Genomic DNA, 20,816 nt, shown 5'->3' with positions numbered 1-20,816 from the left:
CAACACCTCATTTTTACTTTTTTGTGTTTAACTAGGTGGCGCTATACATGAAATGAGTGGTTATGGAATGGGTTGACATGGCCCCTTGAGATCAACATACAAAAAAAAATGGTCCTCCTAAACCTTACGGTTCTCGAGATATTCACAGAAAACTGTGTCTGCCCTACCCTCCTTTCGGGGGGTGCAGTCCAGCAGGGGGCTACAGATCAAAACGAAAAACGATGGTTCCATGCTATCCATATGGGGTTACATGCCCACCAAGTTTCGTCTACCCCGGTCTTTCAGTGTCCCGGGAATCCTTGACGGAAATTTGGACATGCGAAAAAAAAAAAAAAAAAAAAAAAAAAAAATTTAAAAATCTGACTAAACCTATATGACCGCTGCTTCGCTGCGCGGCGGTCATAATAATATATACATAATTATGCAGAAAAACTACAGAGGCAAAAAGGAGATGAAAGCAATTTACAAACAATGTAGGGATACAACCTTTTTTAAAAAAAATCATCTTACTAATCATTCATTAAAGCCCCTCACTGTCATGTTTCCAATGTCTGGGGAAAAATTAGATGAGGCTGAGACCTAGGCACAAAAAATTATAGGTCTCGTAGAAGGGGAATGTCCAATGCCACATAAATAAAGATTAGGTTATTACAGGGGAAGACAAAGGTTAGGGTGTGAATTCTATTTAAAAATGTTAAATGCTGCTGCACAAAATGAAATGCACAAATGTGCAAAAGGTATTGTCTGTGGTCTTTATGGGTTTCAAGGGGGAAAAAATGGAAAAAAAAGAGTCAAATGATGTAATGGTGATGCCGCAAAAAAAGGAGACCAACACTGTCGAGCCAAGCTCCTGTTTTTGTCCTCTGTCTACAGTATGCCTTTTAAAGTTCCCTAGCTGAGGCATTACCAGTAAGGACATGACTAAAGGAATAAGGGGAAATTGCAGAAGTCAGGGGAACATGGCACAACCTGAGGAAGAAAACAGACTCACTTGGAAAGGCGCACGGAAACGTTCTAGCCATTTCTTCCAGACGTTCACCATTACTTTTTTTGTTGATGTTGAGGTTTTTGAGCTAATATGTAAACACTTTTTTAAATTATTTGAATCCTCTTGTTCATCAAATTTAATCCTAGCAACTCTGATGCTGCCCGGTTTTTCGGCCCAAGTTATAGAAGTGGCATGACAGAAAAAGAGAACAGAAACAAGCCTGTCTTGGCATATCGGTCACTGAAAACCACAAGTACACTCCGTTTACACACAGGTCAAGATGCAGTAAATTCCCAAACTGCTGCCATTGTGCAGCTTTGCAACTTCTGACAACCGTGTTGTGTCATGTCTGACCTGTGGTCATCTGCACTAGGGGAAGAGGGAAAGTTGTTGGAAAGTCTCACCATGTCTGGTTGGTGTGTTTACAACGAGCCACCAATTCCTCTTCAGCCAACCTAACCACTAAACCCGTCAGGCTCTTACGTTTACTCTTGCCTGGAAGGGATCTGTCAAATATTACATTACCAGAATTCAACAGCTCCAACTTGACGTGCACACCTTGAGGCTGCATGAGACGTGAATTATGGTATCCTTTGGAAGGAAGAGAATCCAACAATACTACAGGGGACAGGAGAGTTACAATGAAGGATTCATGCTCAGATAAAAATGTCAAAGGTCAATCTCATGAAAGATAAAAATGGCTTCAAGGTAAAGACTAAAGAAACATTTAGACAGCTCTGACAAGTAATAAGTAACTCAACTGAGAGTTGGTGGAAGAAGAAAAAGAAGAAGGAGAAGAAGAAGAAGAAGGAGAAGAAGAAGAAGAAGAAGAAGGAGAAGAAGAAGAAGGAGAAGAAGAAGAAGGAGAAGAAGAAAAGGAAAGCTGCACCATCACAAAAGACGGTAATAAAAACAGACAACAGACAAGCTGCTCCTCGAAATATTAATCAGATGATTCAGATCTGGTCTGAGGCCCAGCAGGAAGCTAAATTGCTTGAGTAGACTAAACTAGACATTCCATTGTGACACTAAAGTACATTGAGAGAGAAAGAGGAATCACAACTGGATCTGGATAACAACAGCAGAATCTTCTCAAACTGTATCAAGGTCAGACAGCAAGAGACAAAACGGTATGGTGAGACACGGTGGTACAGTATGGAAGATATAAGAGCAGTGGAATGTTCAATGGCTCTCTTCTCCATATTTTTCTTTTTGATCTGTGTTTCTCTTCATCTAATCCATTCATAGGGCATGCTGTTGAGGAAATAAAGTTGCCTTTGATGTTTGCCGAGATTAAGATTCAGAAATCTAGACATCTGCACACAGTCTGCCATGCACTCTCTATTTTGGTAATATACCCTTTCCTCTTTATGCCTGTCCAGTGCTGGCCTTGCATTTCCTATCTGTGGAGTTGGACATGGGCCTCTTTTGTCTTTCTACCTGCACAAACCTATACTGTAGACCTCTCCATCTTTTTTGTTTTTCTCAGTGTCTCAAACTATTTTCCTACTGAAGGTGCCATGCTTTGGGGGAGGTTGGTTAAATAAGTGTGGTTAGTGAGCTCTTACGTAACACTTGTATCTGGCCTGGTCTCGTACCTCATGTCAATTTTTCCGAGTCTTATTTACAGCTTGAACGCTGCCGCCGGATTTTTACACGGTGAAAGCTGCAGGCAGTTGGCATCCAAAGAAGCCAGAGCATTTTTCTCATCGTTATTTTTCCACTTGTGTGCGAGGATTTAGAACCTTTTAAGGAAAACTATGGGTAAAAAAAGTACTATGCTCCTTTTACAACGAGCAATTTTGTGTTGGCACCTTTGGTGTTTTTATCCAAAACACACTCGCACAATAAAGCACACACAGATATCCATGCCAGAGAATGAGGTGGGGGGTTGACAGGGGGGAAGGCAACTGAGAGAAAACGTGAGATAAAGTAAACCAGACCACTCCACATATATGTGTCATGGACAGTGTCTTGGGCTTAGTCTGAAAAACTCCATATCCCACGCTGCATCACTGCACCTGCTGCTGCCTAGACAGAGCCCACTGACCAGGGATGTCTTGTTGTATGGGCTGCACTGATGCCATCTTAAGATCCATCTAACTGTCTGAAGGGACTTTTGAGGCTATTACAATTTATTATCCCAGAAGCACAGAACTCTGGCACCAGCGGCTCATTCTTTTTTGAAGTCTCTGTCTCCGTCTGTCTCTCTCTCTCTGACTCTCTCTCTCTCAATCTTTCCCTCCCTCTCTCTCTCCCTCCCTCTTTCTCTCTTCTCTTCTTCTCCAGAGACCTTTGGCTGCTCATAGCATACTGCTGTACCTGCTAAGCCTCCACCCCACACTCACAGAGACACAAAGACAGAGGCAGTAAGGTAAGTGAAGCTTGTAGTTTAACTCATTGTTACAGCATGCAATGTATCTTTTTAGGCATTATTTCACAAATATAAAGTAGCATGTGTGCTGAAATGAATGACTGTAGTGATTTTGAGACCCTAAGTACAGTTGCAAAGATTTGGTGGGCTTGGAAAGGCTCCTTGCATACTTGTATTGTCTTAGTTGGTGAGCATAGATTTGCAGGATGCCTTTGACAACGACGTTGTTTCACTGCTTAAACACTTTGATTGTGTTGTTCAAGCAGTTAGTCTTAGACATTATTGATCACCTAAATATTCAATCTTCTTTCATCATTAAACAGTAGGATAGCCTTACTTAAGGTTTTGTTACATATTTACTTGAAAAATATTGTTATATTGACAAATACTGAACTATTCAACTTTAACATTCAATATTGAGTCTTGGTTTTAATTCAGTGGTGGTGCTGACATTTTGTGTCACAGGTGTAAGCATATGGAAACCTTTTGACCTTGGAAAAAAACAACTTTTGGAAACTTCTTGCACAGCTTTATCATCCTGGAATAGTTTTTCACTTTATTGAGGACAGTTCACCCTGTACATTTCAGTCTTCACTATCTCAATTTTAAATGCAATTGAACTTGTTGCTTAGTACAAACAGTAACTGGGTGTGGATGAGGGGTTTCTTAGGGAAAATTTGTATTAGGTGAACCATCTCTCATTAGCATGTTAGCATAGAACAGCAACAGCAATGTTAATATCTATATATTTAATTGAATAAGGATATTTGTTGACTGCATACTTAATTATAAAAAGCAGCATGTTACCAATGCATAACACTTAACTAAATTAATGTAGGAAACATATATTTTTACTTTTAACAAATATATTGCACACACTCATCTGCCTGTCTTTGTCTGTCTGTCTGTATCTCTCTCTCTCTCTCTCTCTCTCTCTCTCTCTCTCTGTCTCTCTTGTTTCAGGTCAAATTAATCCAAATTTCAGCCATGTTTCCCTTTCGTCTGCCCCTTCTGGCGGCTCTGCTGGGTGTCGTGTTGAGCCAGTATGACTATGGATACGACTACAACCCCGCAGAGGTCAGAGCCCCCACCCCTCGCTGCTCAGATGAATGTGAGTGCCCCAGCAACTTCCCCACTGCCATGTACTGCGACCATCGTGACCTGAAGGCTGTTCCTTTTGTGCCCACTGGCATCAAGTACGTCTACTTGCAGAACAACCACATCACCGAGATTAAGTCAGGTGTGTTTGACAACGTCACAGACCTGCGATGGCTCATTCTGGATAACAACAACCTCACCAATGGTAAAATAGAGAAAGGCACCATCGACAAGCTCACCAAGCTGGAGAAGCTGCACATCAACTTCAATATGCTCAGTGAGGCTGTGGTGCCCAAATCCAGTGCCATGGAGGAGATCAAGATGATTGGCAACAAGATCACCAAATTCCCCGCCGGCCTGTTGTCTGGGATGGACAACCTCACAGCTGTGCATCTCTTGAAGAACCAGCTCACCTCGGATGGCCTCAGCGGTGCTTTCAAGGGCCTCAAGTCCCTGATGCTGCTGGACGTCAGTGAGAACAAGCTGAAAAAACTGCCCGCTGGGATGCCCAGCTCTCTCATGATGCTCTACGCTGACCATAACGACATCGAGAGCATATCTGCCGGCTATCTGCAGAAGCTCCCCACACTGCAATACTTGCGCATTTCCCACAACAAGCTGCAGGACTCAGGTGTCCCTGCTGGTGTTTTCAACGTGTCGTCCCTCGTCGAGCTGGACCTGTCCTACAACAAGCTAACCTCAATTCCGGAAATTGGCGAGAATCTGGAACACTTGTACCTACAGGTCAACGACATCAGCAGTGAGTTTCTATTGCCTATACACTGATCTGTTCTTGGTTTGTGAAAAGGAAAAGTAAAGCTGATAAGTTGAATAATTTGCAGTCAATTTCCATTAACTCATTCAGCAGATGCCATCACACAGTGGTGGCTAGCATGCAGTAGCCAGAAAAGTTGTGAGCTCAATTCCCGACTGCCACTATTGTACTCTTGAACAAGGCACTTAACCCCGAGTTGCTCTGGGGAGACTGGTCCTTGTAATAATTGACGTGTGTAAAGTGCTTTTGATTAACGCTTCAGCCAAATGAATACGTATAAAGTATACATTGATCACATGACCCTGGTGTCAGCACCTAGCCTCATCAGACACCCATATAGTTGACCTAGCTTGTGCTAACATGATTGTTCTTCATCTCGCTCCAGAGTTTGACGTCTCAAGCTTCTGCAAGGTGGTGAGCCCAGTGAGCTACTCCAAAATAAGGGACCTGCGTTTGGACGGCAACAACCTCACCCCCCAAAGCTTGCCCTTGGAAGCATCTCAGTGTCTGCCCCTGGCTACAGATTTAGAAATCTAAACTGGAGCCTCCCACCCCCTGCCCACTCACACCCCTTACCTCCCAACTCCTTTCCCATTTCCTGGTCTGTTCGCTATTTCTTCAGTGATCTCTTCTTCACAGTCACTGTTGATTAAAAGCATTGATGTTAACGACTTAGCCTTAGTGTGTCACATAAATTGAGGAGAACAGGCCTCTTATATGAGTAAATTGACAGATTTGTTCATAGCTAATAGTGATTTTTGAAGAACAGTTCATATACAAATTAACACTGATTTTCTTTTTACAATATGTCCAGGTGATTCTTCACAACACTTCCAGTGCAGAAGCATTGTTTGCTAATATTGCTAACAAGTGGTGAACGTGTAGTCTATGTTAGTGTTAAACGTATGCCCAACATGTTATCTTACATACTGTATAGATAAAAATGCTACATAAACTGGTGTCTTAAGTTGCTTTGTAATGTAGTTTCAGGAACACTTTTGAAGTGTGATTGATATATTTACCATCTTAGGGGTTTATGGACATTAACTGTTAGCAGTGTTAGCATGCTAAAAATTATGCTAAATCTCTGCACTTATACAACAAGTAGAAAATCAGTCTCATATGAATTTCAATTGAATTATAAGTGAAAGACAAACTGTACTGAATAAAAAATGAGTTAGTTAAAAAATAAATTAAATTAAATAAATAATAAATGGTGGGTCGCAAGCAACCCATCCACAGGTGTGTTGTGATATACGCCAAGATATGCTGTAGACAAGATGCTGGTACAGGTGTACTTTAATCACTTTAAAACCTTTGAATCGCATTTGCTTCATTTCTTTAAGAGTCTATGTGGCTTGCTGTCATGAAATGTAAGTGTTCAAAGCTGTATGCAAGAACAGGGCACTTACAATAAGGCATAAAGTAGGCAACAGATAGCTGTGCCTCTGGATCTACTGCAAATATATGCTGTAATCACTACTAATGAGAGTTTCAATGAAGTGTCTCTGGATAGACAGCCTTTGTATCTCTGATCTCAAGCTATTGCATAATAGTGCCCTTGCATCTTTCAATGGTTACCATGGAGATGTTATTTGTCTGTATTTTTTCCATACACGTATACTGGAAAGGCATTGTTGCAACGATGCAAAATCCTATAATTGAATATGTTTGAATATGTGGAATTGTAAAAGTGATTCAATAAAACAGTTTTCCTTACATTTGCCAACTTATTGCAGTTGTTCTACATAATGCTAATACACCTTATTTGCACGCTGCACATAAAAGCACTTTCAAATAAACAAAATACGAAGTGCATCTTCAGGTTTTTCTGTGTTAATGATTACTTTGTTAGTGTGTTACACACATCTGCATCTGCCCTTCCCTACTCAATGGGGAAATGTAATTTTGTGCATTACATACCATGATACATATTATCTTGTAAATGTCATAAATCCTCTTAAATAATTATTCATGAGGATAGTGAACACGGATAAGCATATAGCTATTCAAGATCCGAGGTACTTCTTTCTGGATGGAGTTTGTAGGGTCTCTGTCTCTTTTATTTAACAGATGAGATTGATTGAGCCCTTTAGAATGTTATGCAACAACATGTTTGAAAGATTAGCTCTGAGACTCGCCAGCAACTCTGGGGTTGATTGGGATTGTGTTACTGTTGAACTGAGTCCATCTGGCCCTAGTTACCCTGGGAAGAAGCCCACAGACTTTTGAGTATATGAGGTCATGTACTAACATGTTCCCAGCACTTGAGTATACCTTACAGAATACATACAGTATGCATTCAGAAAGTGACTGGAGCTTTGAGGGTTTTGTGAAGAGGAACATTTTTATTAGGCTTTGAAGGTTTTTTTTTACCATGTAATTGATGTAGAACAATCAGACTTCATGACACCTACTTGAGTTGAGAGCTGAAAAGCTCGCAGGTACATGAAGGTTCTTATCATAAGGTTCTAGGTAAGGTATGTACAGGTTTCACATCATCTGCCTTTTTTCAAGTTTTTAAATCGCGTCCCCTTATGTGTTGATCTTCCCCTCAACCTCATCCTTAGCAGTGTTGGGGTGGTGGTAGCATAAAGGCTAAGGAGCTGGCAGAAGCCTGAAAAGTTATGGATTCAATTCCTGGCTTTCACTGTTGTGCCCTTGCTCTGGAGAGAATGGCCCATGTAATATAACTGACATATAAGTTGCTTTGCTAAATGTATAAATGTAATGTAAATGTGTCTCTGTGTGGTTTCACCACAATATCCTCACAGAAGATGCACATGACTCAGATACACGTATAAATCTTCCTCTCTCTCTCATACACACACGCTTCACATGCATAATTTGAACAGCCATATTGAGGCCTGCTCTAGCTTTAAGGCTCGCCATTTACAAAAACAGTAAGTGTTCAGTGTTCCTCCTTTCTCCCTCTACTCTATCAGTCCCTTTCACTGGTTTCACTGACATTACATTTCCTCACACAGACATACTCACTCAAACACACACACACACACACACAGAGAGAGAGAAAGAGAGAGAGAGAGGGAGAGAGACTGACTTGTGCCATGTGAACGGCCGAGGGCTGCTCTATAGTTTGAAGTGTCTTCCGCTACTGAGAGGCTCATCGCCTGCATTCAGAGAAGTCTTCCTTCTGTCTTTAATCCAGTAATTTCCAGTTTTATCAAAACAGGAACTATGCTCAGAGGAACAGAATGAATTTCTTTTCAAATTCTAAGGAGTTACATCTGTTAGCCTAGGGTCCAACCGTAGGTACAATGGTTGGTATTCATTCACAGAATTGTCCAAGACCCTTTAATGTGTTGATAAGAAGGCAGAAGTCAAATCATGCTCTGAACTATTCAATGGAATGATGATATTTTGTATGCCACTTATGATACAAAGTCATTTCGCAGACCATCTACGGATCAGTCAAGTAAACTACAGATAATTTTCCATTTTAGTCTTAGTGTGTAAATGTATTTCTGGTTGGTGCAAAATCAGATGCTAAAAACTCCTGGAAAAATACTACAAATATTAATGTTTTTAGATGAAAATCTACATAGCGTCATGGTCAATAACAAATTGTGACATTAGCACTGAAATGACTTGTACAAAATAACTACAGACAGAACCTAGCATGGCTATCATTATGCAAGCCATATTACATCATGTTATACAGACCCAACAGAAAGGTAGTTTCATTATTTATTTATTTATGAACTTTTTTGGCGTATTTCATAAAATGCAGTGATGCATGGTATTCTAATGATCCCAAGAGTCCTATTCAAGTCCAGTTCCAGACAGTGGGGGGGACTTTTTTGGGGGGACTTTCAGACCAACCCCCTTCTTTTTGCAAAGTCATTTGCCAGATGCCGTTCGGTCCAACTGCTCCAGACTACTTCTTGACTGAAAATTGTACGACCCAAATTAATGCTATGAGTCATATTCTTCTGGAAAGTGGCAACATATTCTACTGTGTCGGCCATGTAATTATCTGTTACGTTGGAAGTCCCGACCGAAGTTTATATGACTTAGCACTTCGTTGAATGTAACCACACAATTCAATGTTTTTGTTTTGAAATAAGGAGCTAAATCACATGAATGCCTTGTACTTTTTTGATTTATAGGAGCAGGGCTGGAGAACAAAAACTTGGCACATCTAAAAATAACGAAGGTTGCTAAAAATCTGTTTTGTATCAAAAGTGAGAGTGATTAATTTTGCTGTGAGTGTTATCACATATGCACTACACTACAGCAATCACCTGAAGGTAACAATGTATTTGTGTGTGTGTGTGTGTGTGTGTGTGTGCATGTGCATGTGCATGTGTGTGTATGTTTGTGTCAGAGAAACAGGGAAACGGGAGAGAAAGAGAGAAGAAACAAGCTGTGACATACACACACACACACACACACACACACACACACACACACACACACAGACACACACACGTGGTAGAAATAAAGAATGACACGAATAAGCAATAAATGAATCATGTGTTTTAGGTGTATTCTCCTAATTATTCCATAATTCCCAAATGTAAACACACATCCTGTCCATCGCCCAACCCCCCTGCCCACTCCACCCCCACCCCCACCTGCGGAGCACCACGAGGCTTCTCCTGTTGCTCGGACAACGAGACTCTTCATCCGGCTCCATTCCTCAGCTCTTCCTCCTCTCAGATGTGTCATGAAAGTCAAATCCCATCCTCTTCACCACCCTACTCAAACAATGGCACAGACTCTGCAACCTCACATCTCTCTCTATCTCTCTCTCTCTCTCTCTCTCTCTCTCTTGCTATCTCTCCCTCTTTTTCTCTTTCTCTCTCTTACTTTCTATCCCTCTCTCTCTTTCTCTCTTGCTATCTCTCCCTCTCTCTCTTCTCTCTCTCTCTCTCTCTCTCTCAGTCTGTCTCTCCTCAATAAACACACTGCAGCTGTGGAGACACATGCGCCGTCTCTAGTCTTGTGATCTCTGGCTTGTGAGGCTAAACAAAGTTACGGCTGAATGCTGAATCAGGAAGAGAGAGAGAGTGTGTGTGTGTGTGTGTGTGTTGTGTGTCTGTGAGAGGAAGTGGGGTGGGCTGCTAAGAGAGAGATGGAGATTGATGAGGAAAGACTGATTTGCTGATTAAAGATGCAGAATGAAGTGTTGGTCTTAAACTAGCCTAAAAGGCATGCCACAACTATGAAATCACCTCCAAAAGCCCAGCTGCCACTGATGAAAGCATATCAACCTGCTTAATGCTGTGTTTTGGCAAATATCTAGTGCTGTGAAAACTTTCCGTTCTTTTTCCCAGGGCGTTCCATCCCGAACCACAGAACTACATAATGCATAGATTAGATGTGGGACAGGCACGTGGTGTCCTTCATGTGATCATATACAATCAAACTGAGTTCGAAGAGAACATTAAATTATCATAGATGTCTAACATATACCTCAAAAAGTGACAAATTGCTGCATGATGTTGATGCGCCTGTCTTGCATCTCACCCTGTGCTTCCTTCACCATGCGCTTCACATGTGTGTGTCTCTCTCTCTACTCTCTTTACGCAGCCTGTCACGCATACTAAACTTTCCATACAGTTCACTCTCCCCATAATGTCTAATTCTACCACACACACAGACACACGCACACACACACAGACACACACACACAGACACACGCACACACACACACACACACACACACACACACGCACGCACGCACGACGCACACACACACACACACACACACACACACACACACACACACACACCACCCCTTTCTTTCCCTCTGCCTGCATACTTTCATGAAAACGTGTCTGTGCAGTGGACACCCGCGTCCCCTGCGGCTCACTGACTGACAGGACAGTGATGTATATGACTCCAGGGTGGACACTCCTGCTGCTACTCCCCCCAGCCCGTAAAGAAGCTGCTTCCTACGGTATCACTGTGGAGACGCAGATGGGGAATGGGATGGACTGGTCCTTCTTGCACTCTTTAAGGGTTAAATGACTTGCAGTCACTGGTGGGACTGACAATAACAGGCCTGGTGTGTGTGTGTGTGTGTGTGTTAACACTATCGCTTCCTCTCTCCAAGACACACACACCCACCCGTCATTTTTTTATGAGGAAGAAGAGGATAGGAGAGGATTGAAAGAAAAAATGGCTGGGTTGGCGATAAGTAGCCAATACCCGCGCTGCAAGGCAGTGGTCCCCACAGCCCCCAGACACACAACACTCAGTCACACACACACACACACACACACATTTAGCACACACCCCTTAACCAGCTGATGTCAAAGGTGCAGACTTGAGAGGGATGACATCAGTGTGTGTGTGTGTGTGTGTGTGTGTGTGTGTGTGTGAGCACACTTGCTTGGACTTGAGTACTAAGAGAGAGCGAGACCGAGCAGTGGACCCCGACCAGAATTCAGAGCCAGGGATAGCCAGTGGACCAGCGCGGTGACTCTGCACACACACACACACACACACACACACCTCAACAGCCTCTTTGGGAAGAGCACAGGTATTCTTCTCCATTTTTTCTGCTCTCTACCTCACTTCCTCTTTTCCCCCTTTTTATTATATATTTTGGAGTTGTATAGGCAAGGGGGCAATATCATACACAGGGGAGAGATGAGTTTCCTGTCTTTGTAGTTTGTTCATGCATGGCTGGGGGCTTTGATGTAGTATAAATATCAGGGGGGTTTTTTCTATAGCTTTGATCTAAATGTAGAAAGTCTTCCTTCCTCTCTGAAGATTTAAAAAAAGAGATTTGAGTTTGAGAATGTGAGTGAGTGAGCAAGACAGGTTGAGTGTGTGAGTGAGTGTGTGTGTGTGTGTGTGTATGTGTGTATGAGGGGCTTGGCCTACAAATACACAAAAAGCTTTTGCATGTGATTAGTGTAGTTTATGTGATGCTTTCTATGCATTCTACCCTGAGGCAGTTTGGTTCCCCAGCATCAGATGTACTCAGTGGGAACAGATAAATGCAGGGTTGTGGGAAAGTCTGCACTCATGAAGTAATTCTGATCTGAATCCTGTGGAATCTTTTCCCTCTTATGCCAGCAAATGGGTCTGAACATTGGTCATTTACAGACAGGTCATTTTGAGTGAGTGAGAGTGAGTGTGGGAGACACGGAGGGGAGAGGGTAAGCATGAGAAGGTCTGTGCATGGGAAATGACAACTATCGGCTAGATTTCATTTAAGGCATGAGAAAGGAATCAAACCCGTCTCAGAATGAATAAACATTTTTTGTGCAATTAACATTGTTGGACTGCGCAAAGAGCCTTTTCCAGTAATTCATGTTATCTGGTTTCAGAGCATGTGCTTCTTTTTAGCTTCTTCAACGACGGGCCAACATTTGCTTTCAATTTTCCGTTTTTATTTTTGCCAAATGGTTGTAAAATCCCTCGCTCATCACATTTACGTGTTCTGCATGTACAACCAACAAGTGCATGTTCTGACAAAAAGTCAATGGGAAGCCTCTGTCCCAGACCACATGAATACTCTCTCTGTATTGGACTATTTCACGCAGACAAATGCTTCCCACGGTGATGCAGAGACTGTTAACTCCTAAAATGTTATGGGATCTGTCCCTTCTGAAAGACTAGCAAACTGTATGATAACCATGCATGAGTCCAGTGAGCTCTTCTTTTGCAGCCTGAACTACAATGCCATAGTCAAGCCATGGCCAAAGGTTAAAACTACAGGCAGAGAGTTACACTGATGAATTATAAGTCCTGATATTGTTTAAGGTCATTCTAAATAGAAATTGGTTAGGTTACTGCAACAAATGCATTTGAATGTGGTATCTTAGGTGTTGATATTTTTATGTGGCCCTGACCATAATATCTTACTGCTGGAGACAGCTTGTGGCAGACTACAGTTTGGCTCTCCAGGTGGACCTATTGGTGCAGTATAGAGACATGTGCTTGTTATCAGCACGCCAGCAGCATCCACCCCTTTCCCTAACTTTGGCAAAGGCTTGTAGGCCTCTCCAGGTCTCCGTCTAACCATTAGATGACCAGGTGTTGGGCAAAGCTGAAAATTGGACTAATCAGAGAAGATGACCTTACTCCAGTCATCAATGGTCCATTATTTATTTATTTATTTTTTGTAAACCTCAGTCTGGCTCTTCTTTGCTTCTCATTGATGAAGGGCTTTTTTCTAGCTTTACACAACTTGAGCCCTGCCCGTAGGAGCCTGTTGTATCTTGCATAGACCTGGCAAATGTTTTGCATCTTGTTGATGCAAAATCAACATACTGTCCACTAACTGCATACTGCACCACTAACATTTGGATCTTTTTTTCCATTATACATCCTGTGTGATTTAAAATTTTGTAGCCAGCATTATGTTTAATTTGTCCTATACAGGCCACTTTATTTAGTTAGTCCATCATCCTTCTGACAGGTACTTTAAGTGGATTCTTGAGGTGAAAAATAGTTGGTAGTGTTTTGCAAGGTGATGACATGGATCGCCACTCTGATCCCTTTGCCCTGTCAGACACCCTCCATCTGGTCTTTGTTATGTTCATGTCCCGTGGTGCTAGCATTAGCGGCGGCAAGCCCAGGGCCCCAGCACCTTTGCGCAGCCCTTTCCAGTACAGATGGCAGGCAGATTAGCCTGGGTTGTTTATACCTACGGGGAGTTTGCTGTGTTTGCCGCCCAGGCTCCAAGAAGAGCCAGGAGGAGCACCTTCCCAGACACGAGATGCATGATGATGAGGGAGGAGGCTGTGTGTGTGTGTGTGTGTGTGTGTGTGTGTGTGTGTGTGTGTGTGTCTGTGTGTGGTGGGAAGGATTAAGATGCACTCCCATTAAAAGGGGAAGCCAATTAGACAGGATGAGGTATTAGAACACTGAAGCGAAGCTTGGCATGAGCGTCAAAGGAACTCAGAACAATCTAATGATTACTCACGCTCACAAACACAAACACACACACACATGCACACACACACACAAGCGTGTTCTGGCCAAGTCCAATGAATCGTAGTACCCAGGCTCAGCTAAGACCAAAATAAACCTCAGTGACTGATGTATGGACCCTTTCAAGAGAGTTCCATTATCAGCATCATAGTTGGCCCCACAAGACTTCCTTTTTAACATTCCATATGTTATCTTAATGCAGAGGAAGTAGATTGGGGCCCAAATAGAACGTTCAAGCATTGTTTTTGTTTTTATTGTTGAAAGGGTCCATATTTAAGAATGGCATGTGTGAAAAAAAACCCTCAATCTGGTATATTGGAGAAGAATAGTGAGGCAGAGGATGTTCCAAAAAGATTAACCATCATGATGCTTCATCCTACTGGGATTCATTACACAGCAAAACACATCTTTGTTTACCCGACCAATAATTTATCGCTTTATTCATAAATTATATCATCTTTGATGTTAAAATAGTCTAGGGAGAAATGACCAGACAGCCTGGCTGTGGTGTGGGGTATGGGGCTAGTCAGCCACTGCGTGAAAGAAGGAACTTACATAACACACACTGTGGGTTTGGGAGGCTGACTTAGGCCGTTAATTAATTCCCTTTGACAGTGGTGCAATACGACTTGCCTTAACCCCCAGCTAGATGTTAAAAGACATTTGTTGTCTCAGTTGGAGACTGACTGAAGATACAAACAGGAGACAAGAGCCAACACAGAGGATAAAGTGGAGGAGAAGGGGAGGAGGAAGAGAGATAGAGAGAGAGAGAGAAAGAGAGAGAGAGAAAGAAAGAGAGAGAGAGGCAGGTATGATCTGGACGGGTAGGCCCCTATTAGCCTGATTCTATGTGGGCCAAGTCCCATCATGCCTTGAGCACACATCGGCTTAAGAGGGATCCGCCACCGCGGTCAGATTATGACCTCTGCTCTTTGGGTGGGCGGGGCTTGGCAAGCTGTGGCGGCACGGTCACGGCCAGTGACGGGAGATCGCCATGAGTGACCCATACTACAAATACGAGCGCGCTTTGGCACCTGGACCTCACTGGCCACACAGAACAGCAGTCCCACAGGGGAAAAGGAGCCTACAGGACACAGCACAGTACAGGACACAGTGCAGGGAACCGGACACGGTGCAGAAAGACCTAAGGTAAGACAAGCCAAAAAGATAGGATGCGCAAGGCACCAGTAGATATGACAAACAAATAGATATAACAACCAATATGACCAATATTAACAATGCATATAAAGCATGTATCCTTTCAGGGAGCTCCAAAGTAAGGCAAGAATTAAAAAAGAGGATGCACAATGCACAGATGCATATGACAAAACTTGCAAATGTCCATTCAGAAATGTAATGTGATGATATTTAAAGTAAAGTGACTGATATTTAGCAGATGCTTTTATCTAAAGCGACATAAATCGCTTCCCGGGCTGACCAATCATACTTAGGCTGACCAATTGTCAGAATAGCGCTGCTGCTTCTGCTTCACCAGTAAAAGGGATGCAGGTGGACTCACTGGTTCTGATCACTGATCTGGCGTCTGATGCCTGATCTGGTCAGTGAAGTGGCGAAGTGGATGACCAGTGCTGACTCCTCAGGAGGAGGCCGGAGCAGCTCTGGTGCCTCCCAGGGGCAGGTGTAATTGGGACATGTGTCCGTGGCCTCTCCCTTTGATACGAGTGCACTGGTGGTAAACTGAGCCACTGAGGAAATAAATCACATGAACGGTTCCAGAAGCCTCAAAACCAAGAATTTAAACCATTACCAGATGACAGGGGAACTGGGCTGAAAGAAGTGGGGTGGTGGGGCTGCATTGGTATGGCAGTCGGTGCCTGATGTGGTTTTGCTATTTCTTTTTTCCCCATGCATCTCCATACTTCCCTTACTCCTGTCTGTATTCTATCTCTTCTTCTCAGTGCACTTCCTTTTCATGCAGACATTGATTTATATTTCATTTTAATCAATCAATGAATCAGTCGGTCTAGTGATTCGTCTAGTTGTATGTCTGTCTGACGGTCTCAGTTCATTTAGAATTTCATTGAACATTATTCCTTGGCCTCCTTTTCTCTGTAATCGTATCTCCTTTCTTCTCCTTTCTTCTCTTTTCCTCTTTGAACTTGGCAAATTGCCACCTGGCTGAGGATTGATACCCTGCTAATGGAACCAGTACCTTAGCCCCTAGACAAATATTTTGACAATGATAGGAAAGCACAGACTGTAATAATTGCTGTACTAAAGACAGGAAATGAACAACTGTTATGTTAAACGCAGAGAACAGGTGTGCACCATTTCCCCTCTTGTGTCAGGTAAACCTGATCAAGTTTCTCAGCTCAGCTCAAGGCAACGGTTGTCTCTCTTGCTCTTTTGGTGTGTGTGTGTGTGTGTGTGTGTCTCAGTGTGCATGTGAGAGTATGTGTGTGTGTGTGTGTGTGTGTGTGTGTGAGTGAATGTATACCGTGTGTTCATGCTTCTTCCTGAATCTGGGATTGATGTCAACTGTGGGGGCAGATTAGTATCTTGTTGTGTGTAAGAACATTATACTTGATGACCTGGCTGCATACGTCTTAAGAGGGTTACTTCCTGATAGGGGGTCTACAGTAATCCCTGGGAGGTTTTTTAAGGTGTTTGCCATTCATTCATAATTTGAATTCAGAGTGGCTTTTTGATAAAGGTATTTAATGGCTAAAATTAAGTATTACATTATTTTGTTATTGAAGAACATGCAAGTCTACCATCTCAGCTACAGCTTTACAAGATATAGTAAATGTATTTTACTCAAGAAATAAACAGAGTTAAACAATGATTGATTGCATTATCTGAAAACTGTAGCAGAGACCTTGTTCTGATTATCCTATAGTCTTTTTTAGACCACAAAAAGTTTTTTTTTTAGGGTCTTCATTATTCAAAGCTAAATTAAAGGTACTGTATTGAGAATCTACTGGCAAGCTGAGTCCTTGGAACGCAAACCATATCTAAAAAGCTTTTCACAAAATGTACCTTCCAACCAAAAATAACAAATTCCAACCACTCTCTGACCTACTGAGGAGAGACACTGATCCTCTTGTTCCTGTTCCTTTTTTATGTTCCTCGATAGGTTTGGCGTGGATCATGGAGAGTCTCCTCCTCCTCTCGGTTGTACTTTTGGCCGGTACGGCCTTGTCTCAGGACATGCCCCATGAGCACCTACTGGCCCAGCTCCAGGCTTGCCCGAAGGAGTGCCGCTGCCCTCCAAGCTTCCCCAACGCCGTCTACTGCGACAACAGGGGCCTGAAACGCGTCCCTGTGATCCCACCTTACACCTGGTACCTCTACCTGCAGAGCAATGGGATCGAGGTGCTTCCAGAGGATGCTTTCCGCAACGCCACCCAGCTTAAGTGGCTCAACCTGAACCGTAACAGGTTGACCAATGAGGGGCTCCAGGAAGGTGCTCTCCGGTCAATGCCTAACCTTGTGCACCTGTACATGGAAGACAACCAGCTGGGCTCTGTGCCTTCTCCCCTGCCCCCCAAGCTGGAACAGCTGCGCCTCTCCAGAAACCGCATCTCCAAGATCCCAGCAGGCGTGTTTGCTGGCATGGACGGCCTGACTCTGCTGGACCTGCAAGGGAACAAGCTCCAGGATGACGCGGTGACCGAGGTTAGCCTGAAAGGACTGACCAACCTGGTCCAGATCAACCTGGCCAAGAATCAGTTGGGTATGATGCCATTGGGTCTGCCACCGACCATGACCCAGATCTATCTGGACAGCAACAACATCGAGAAGATCCCCCCAGAGTACTTCAAGGGACTTCCCAAGGTGACATTCCTAAGGCTCAACGAGAACAAGCTGGGAAAAGGTGGAATTCCCAAGTACGTGTTCAACATCTCCAGCATCTTGGACCTGCAACTGTCACACAACGAGCTGACCGAGATTCCCCACATTCCGGCTAGCCTTGAGCAGTTACATCTGGACCATAACAAGATCAAGAGTGAGTCTTGCTTTTGACAGCCTAACTAACACAGCTTAGGTTAACTGGGTTAAATCCAGTTCAAGAAAATCTTTGCAATATTCTTCTCTGACCCACAAAAAACAGGATCAGACCATACTGTAAATCTGAACTGGAGTGAAAACAGTTGAAACATACTCAAACATAAATACCATTGGGTTGGTCAAATTAGCTTTTAATCAATGTTGGATGGCTCACAAAGACTCTATTACCATAGAGCTTTTCGAATTGACCAAATTAACCTGTAATCAATGTTAAATGGACGACCAAAATTTAATCAATATTGGATGGCTTACAAAGACTTCATAACCAGCATAACCAGCTTTTTGAGTTGACAAAAAGAACATTCAATCAATGTTAGATGGCCAACTAAGATTCCATAGAATCACAGAACATTTCAATTTGACCAAATTAACTTTTAATCTAACCAACCAAGACTATACAAATCATGCAACCAAGTGGAAATATTCTACCATTTTTCTTTTCACAACTTTTAAATCTACATGTGTTTTTTTTTTATTCACAGGTGTAAATGGCTCAGATATCTGTCCAGTGCCTAGTGGTGCTGACTACTTTGATGATAACAGTCCCCGTCTGCGCTACCTCCGCCTTGATGGCAACGAGATCCAGCCGCCCATTCCTCATGATCTGATGGTCTGTTTCAGGTCTCTCAGGGCTGTGGTCATCTAAAAACCATGGCCACTTGTGCCCTTGAACTTGTCACAACAAGTGGTGGTAATCTACCTTCACAAGGGTATAGCAAATGAGTTCACATAAAAGCTTGTAGGTCATTCTGGTATTTGATGAATTTGTAAACTATTCTAAGCAACATTCACAAGACTGAACCATAGTCTCTTTTTGCTGGTAGTAGTTTTGACTGGGTCCATCAGTATTCTGTGTTGATCATTGTGCCTTTGAGAATATTTTTATGAACAGGAGATGAGCATAAGCTTGTTACTGAAAGCCACACAGTCTACATCACATGACATAATGTTTCAAGTGTATTCATGTATTCATGTAATCATGTATAAGTATTTGAGACAAACAGGCCAGGTTTCAGATTAGAGTTCTGGAAGTTAGATCTCATAATTTTCCATCTGGAGAAAAAGTGAATTGAGTAATTTAGCTACAAGGCCACACACAATACACTCTATGGTATATGTATAGTAAAATCACGTCTCCCACCTAACCATGCCATGAAGATTGTTATGGTTGAATGAGATGTTTTTGTCATAAATGTATTTTCCCACAAGAAGGGCAGTCAATGACATCTACAAAGATTTGTATTCTGGCTTATGACCAGTACTGATATGTTTGTTTTGTTTGTTTGCAAATTATTCAGATGTTGAAAATGCACCTTGGAACACAGAGAGATTATATGTGTCATTGGACTATGTGCTTCGTGAGTTAGCATTTTGGCATCCCTCCAACCAAGATCACCCAACTTAAAACTGCCAGATTTCAGCACAAAACTGAAAGTGAAAAGCTATAGCCTTTGTGATCAACAACATTGAAGAGGCATGATGACCATTGCAAATACACATTATTTTGGTGCTGCTTTCTATTAGACAAAGCATGTAGGTGCTGAAGCATCATTTAAGGTGTCATGCAATGAAATATAAAGATTTTTTTTTTTTTTTTTTTTTTTTTTTAATACATTCCTTTTTATTTTCATGAGACATTAGGTTTCTTGCATGTGAATAATTTGTAGATGTCTATGTTATTTTCTACCGTCCTGAACATTGGGATTGGGGGCCTGGGCTGTTAGGTACCATCACTTTTTTCAGTTGATATTTTTCAAAAGACCACCTCGTTTTGTACCACTTGTGTATTATGGACTGTGAAAGCGATAGGCTACACATAATAGATAATAAGACCTTGTTTTTCTTTTCTTGGTAGGATCTTTGGCGTAGGACTGCATGTGAATAAACAGTTTGTTTTTTACTTATCCATGACAAATGAAGCACATGCTGCTCGTTCGACTATGGAAAATTCATTCAAATGTGAAAAATAATGTAAATATAATTGACAACTGTAATTCAACTGACTCTGTTTGTTGAATACAATGTAATCTTTTTGTAGTATAAAACAACTTAATTTCTTCCATTTTGTACTGAGTGTTGAATTGCACATTGAATAGTAAATTACTTGTCAATGCAAGTTTATCTTTAATATAAAGCTCTTTTCTGTGGTAAACCTATTGTATGTGTCTTCTATCTGTAGTTTCTTTAAACATTTACTTTGGCGCTTTAGCATTAAAGTAAACATTACCTGCTATGAGGATGAGGGTTTGGGAAGTTCTTGCCGTACTACGGTTAGTAATCAAAGATCTTTGGCTCAGCTTACAAGACATGATCTTGTAAGCGATACTTCTACTGCCTCAGAGGATTACAAATATGTAAATGGAAGGGGGTCCAGAAAAACAAGTTTTGTTTAACAAACAAGTTAGCACTTAGCAATGTACACCTTCACAGTAATTAGCATACCACATGGAGGTTAAATACATAATCTAATACTACCAAAGCTGTGTTTATGAAGTTCTCTCTCTCTCTCTCTCTCTCTCTCTCTCTCTCTCTCTCTCTCACACACACACACACACACACACACACAGAGAGAGAGAGAGATACCAATCAATGTAGCCATCATAGTGTGTGTTGGCCCACTGGTAACAATGTCT

The 20,816-nt window shown here is 42.2% G+C and overlaps 2 protein-coding genes across 3 annotated transcripts; both read left to right on the top strand.

The window, feature by feature from the left end:
• Positions 1 to 2,937: 2,937 nt before the first annotated feature.
• lum (lumican) lies at positions 2,938 to 6,954 on the top strand. Its single transcript, XM_048268129.1, has 3 exons — positions 2,938 to 3,362; positions 4,326 to 5,220; positions 5,621 to 6,954. Exons 2-3 carry the CDS (start codon positions 4,350 to 4,352, stop codon positions 5,770 to 5,772), a joined length of 1,023 nt encoding a protein of 340 aa, XP_048124086.1. The 5' UTR covers positions 2,938 to 3,362; positions 4,326 to 4,349; the 3' UTR covers positions 5,773 to 6,954.
• A 4,689-nt stretch (positions 6,955 to 11,643) lies between these two features.
• kera (keratocan) lies at positions 11,644 to 20,335 on the top strand. 2 transcript variants are annotated; one of them, XM_048267385.1, is made up of 3 exons: positions 11,644 to 11,746; positions 17,249 to 18,121; positions 18,666 to 20,335. In XM_048267385.1, the coding sequence occupies exons 2-3, from the start codon at positions 17,263 to 17,265 to the stop codon at positions 18,827 to 18,829; spliced, it is 1,023 nt and encodes a 340-aa protein (XP_048123342.1). In that variant the 5' UTR covers positions 11,644 to 11,746; positions 17,249 to 17,262; the 3' UTR covers positions 18,830 to 20,335. The 2 variants fall into 2 exon arrangements, with proteins under 2 accessions (XP_048123342.1, XP_048123343.1); XM_048267386.1 differs by lacking the exon at positions 11,644 to 11,746 and adding an exon at positions 15,171 to 15,300.
• The last annotated feature ends 481 nt before the right edge of the window (positions 20,336 to 20,816 follow it).

Source organism: Alosa alosa, chromosome 17, assembly GCF_017589495.1.
Source record: "Alosa alosa isolate M-15738 ecotype Scorff River chromosome 17, AALO_Geno_1.1, whole genome shotgun sequence".
Taxonomy (NCBI): Eukaryota; Metazoa; Chordata; class Actinopteri; order Clupeiformes; family Clupeidae; genus Alosa; species Alosa alosa.
The sequence above is the reverse complement of the archived record's forward strand: the minus strand, read 5'-3'. Positions and strand labels throughout refer to the sequence as shown.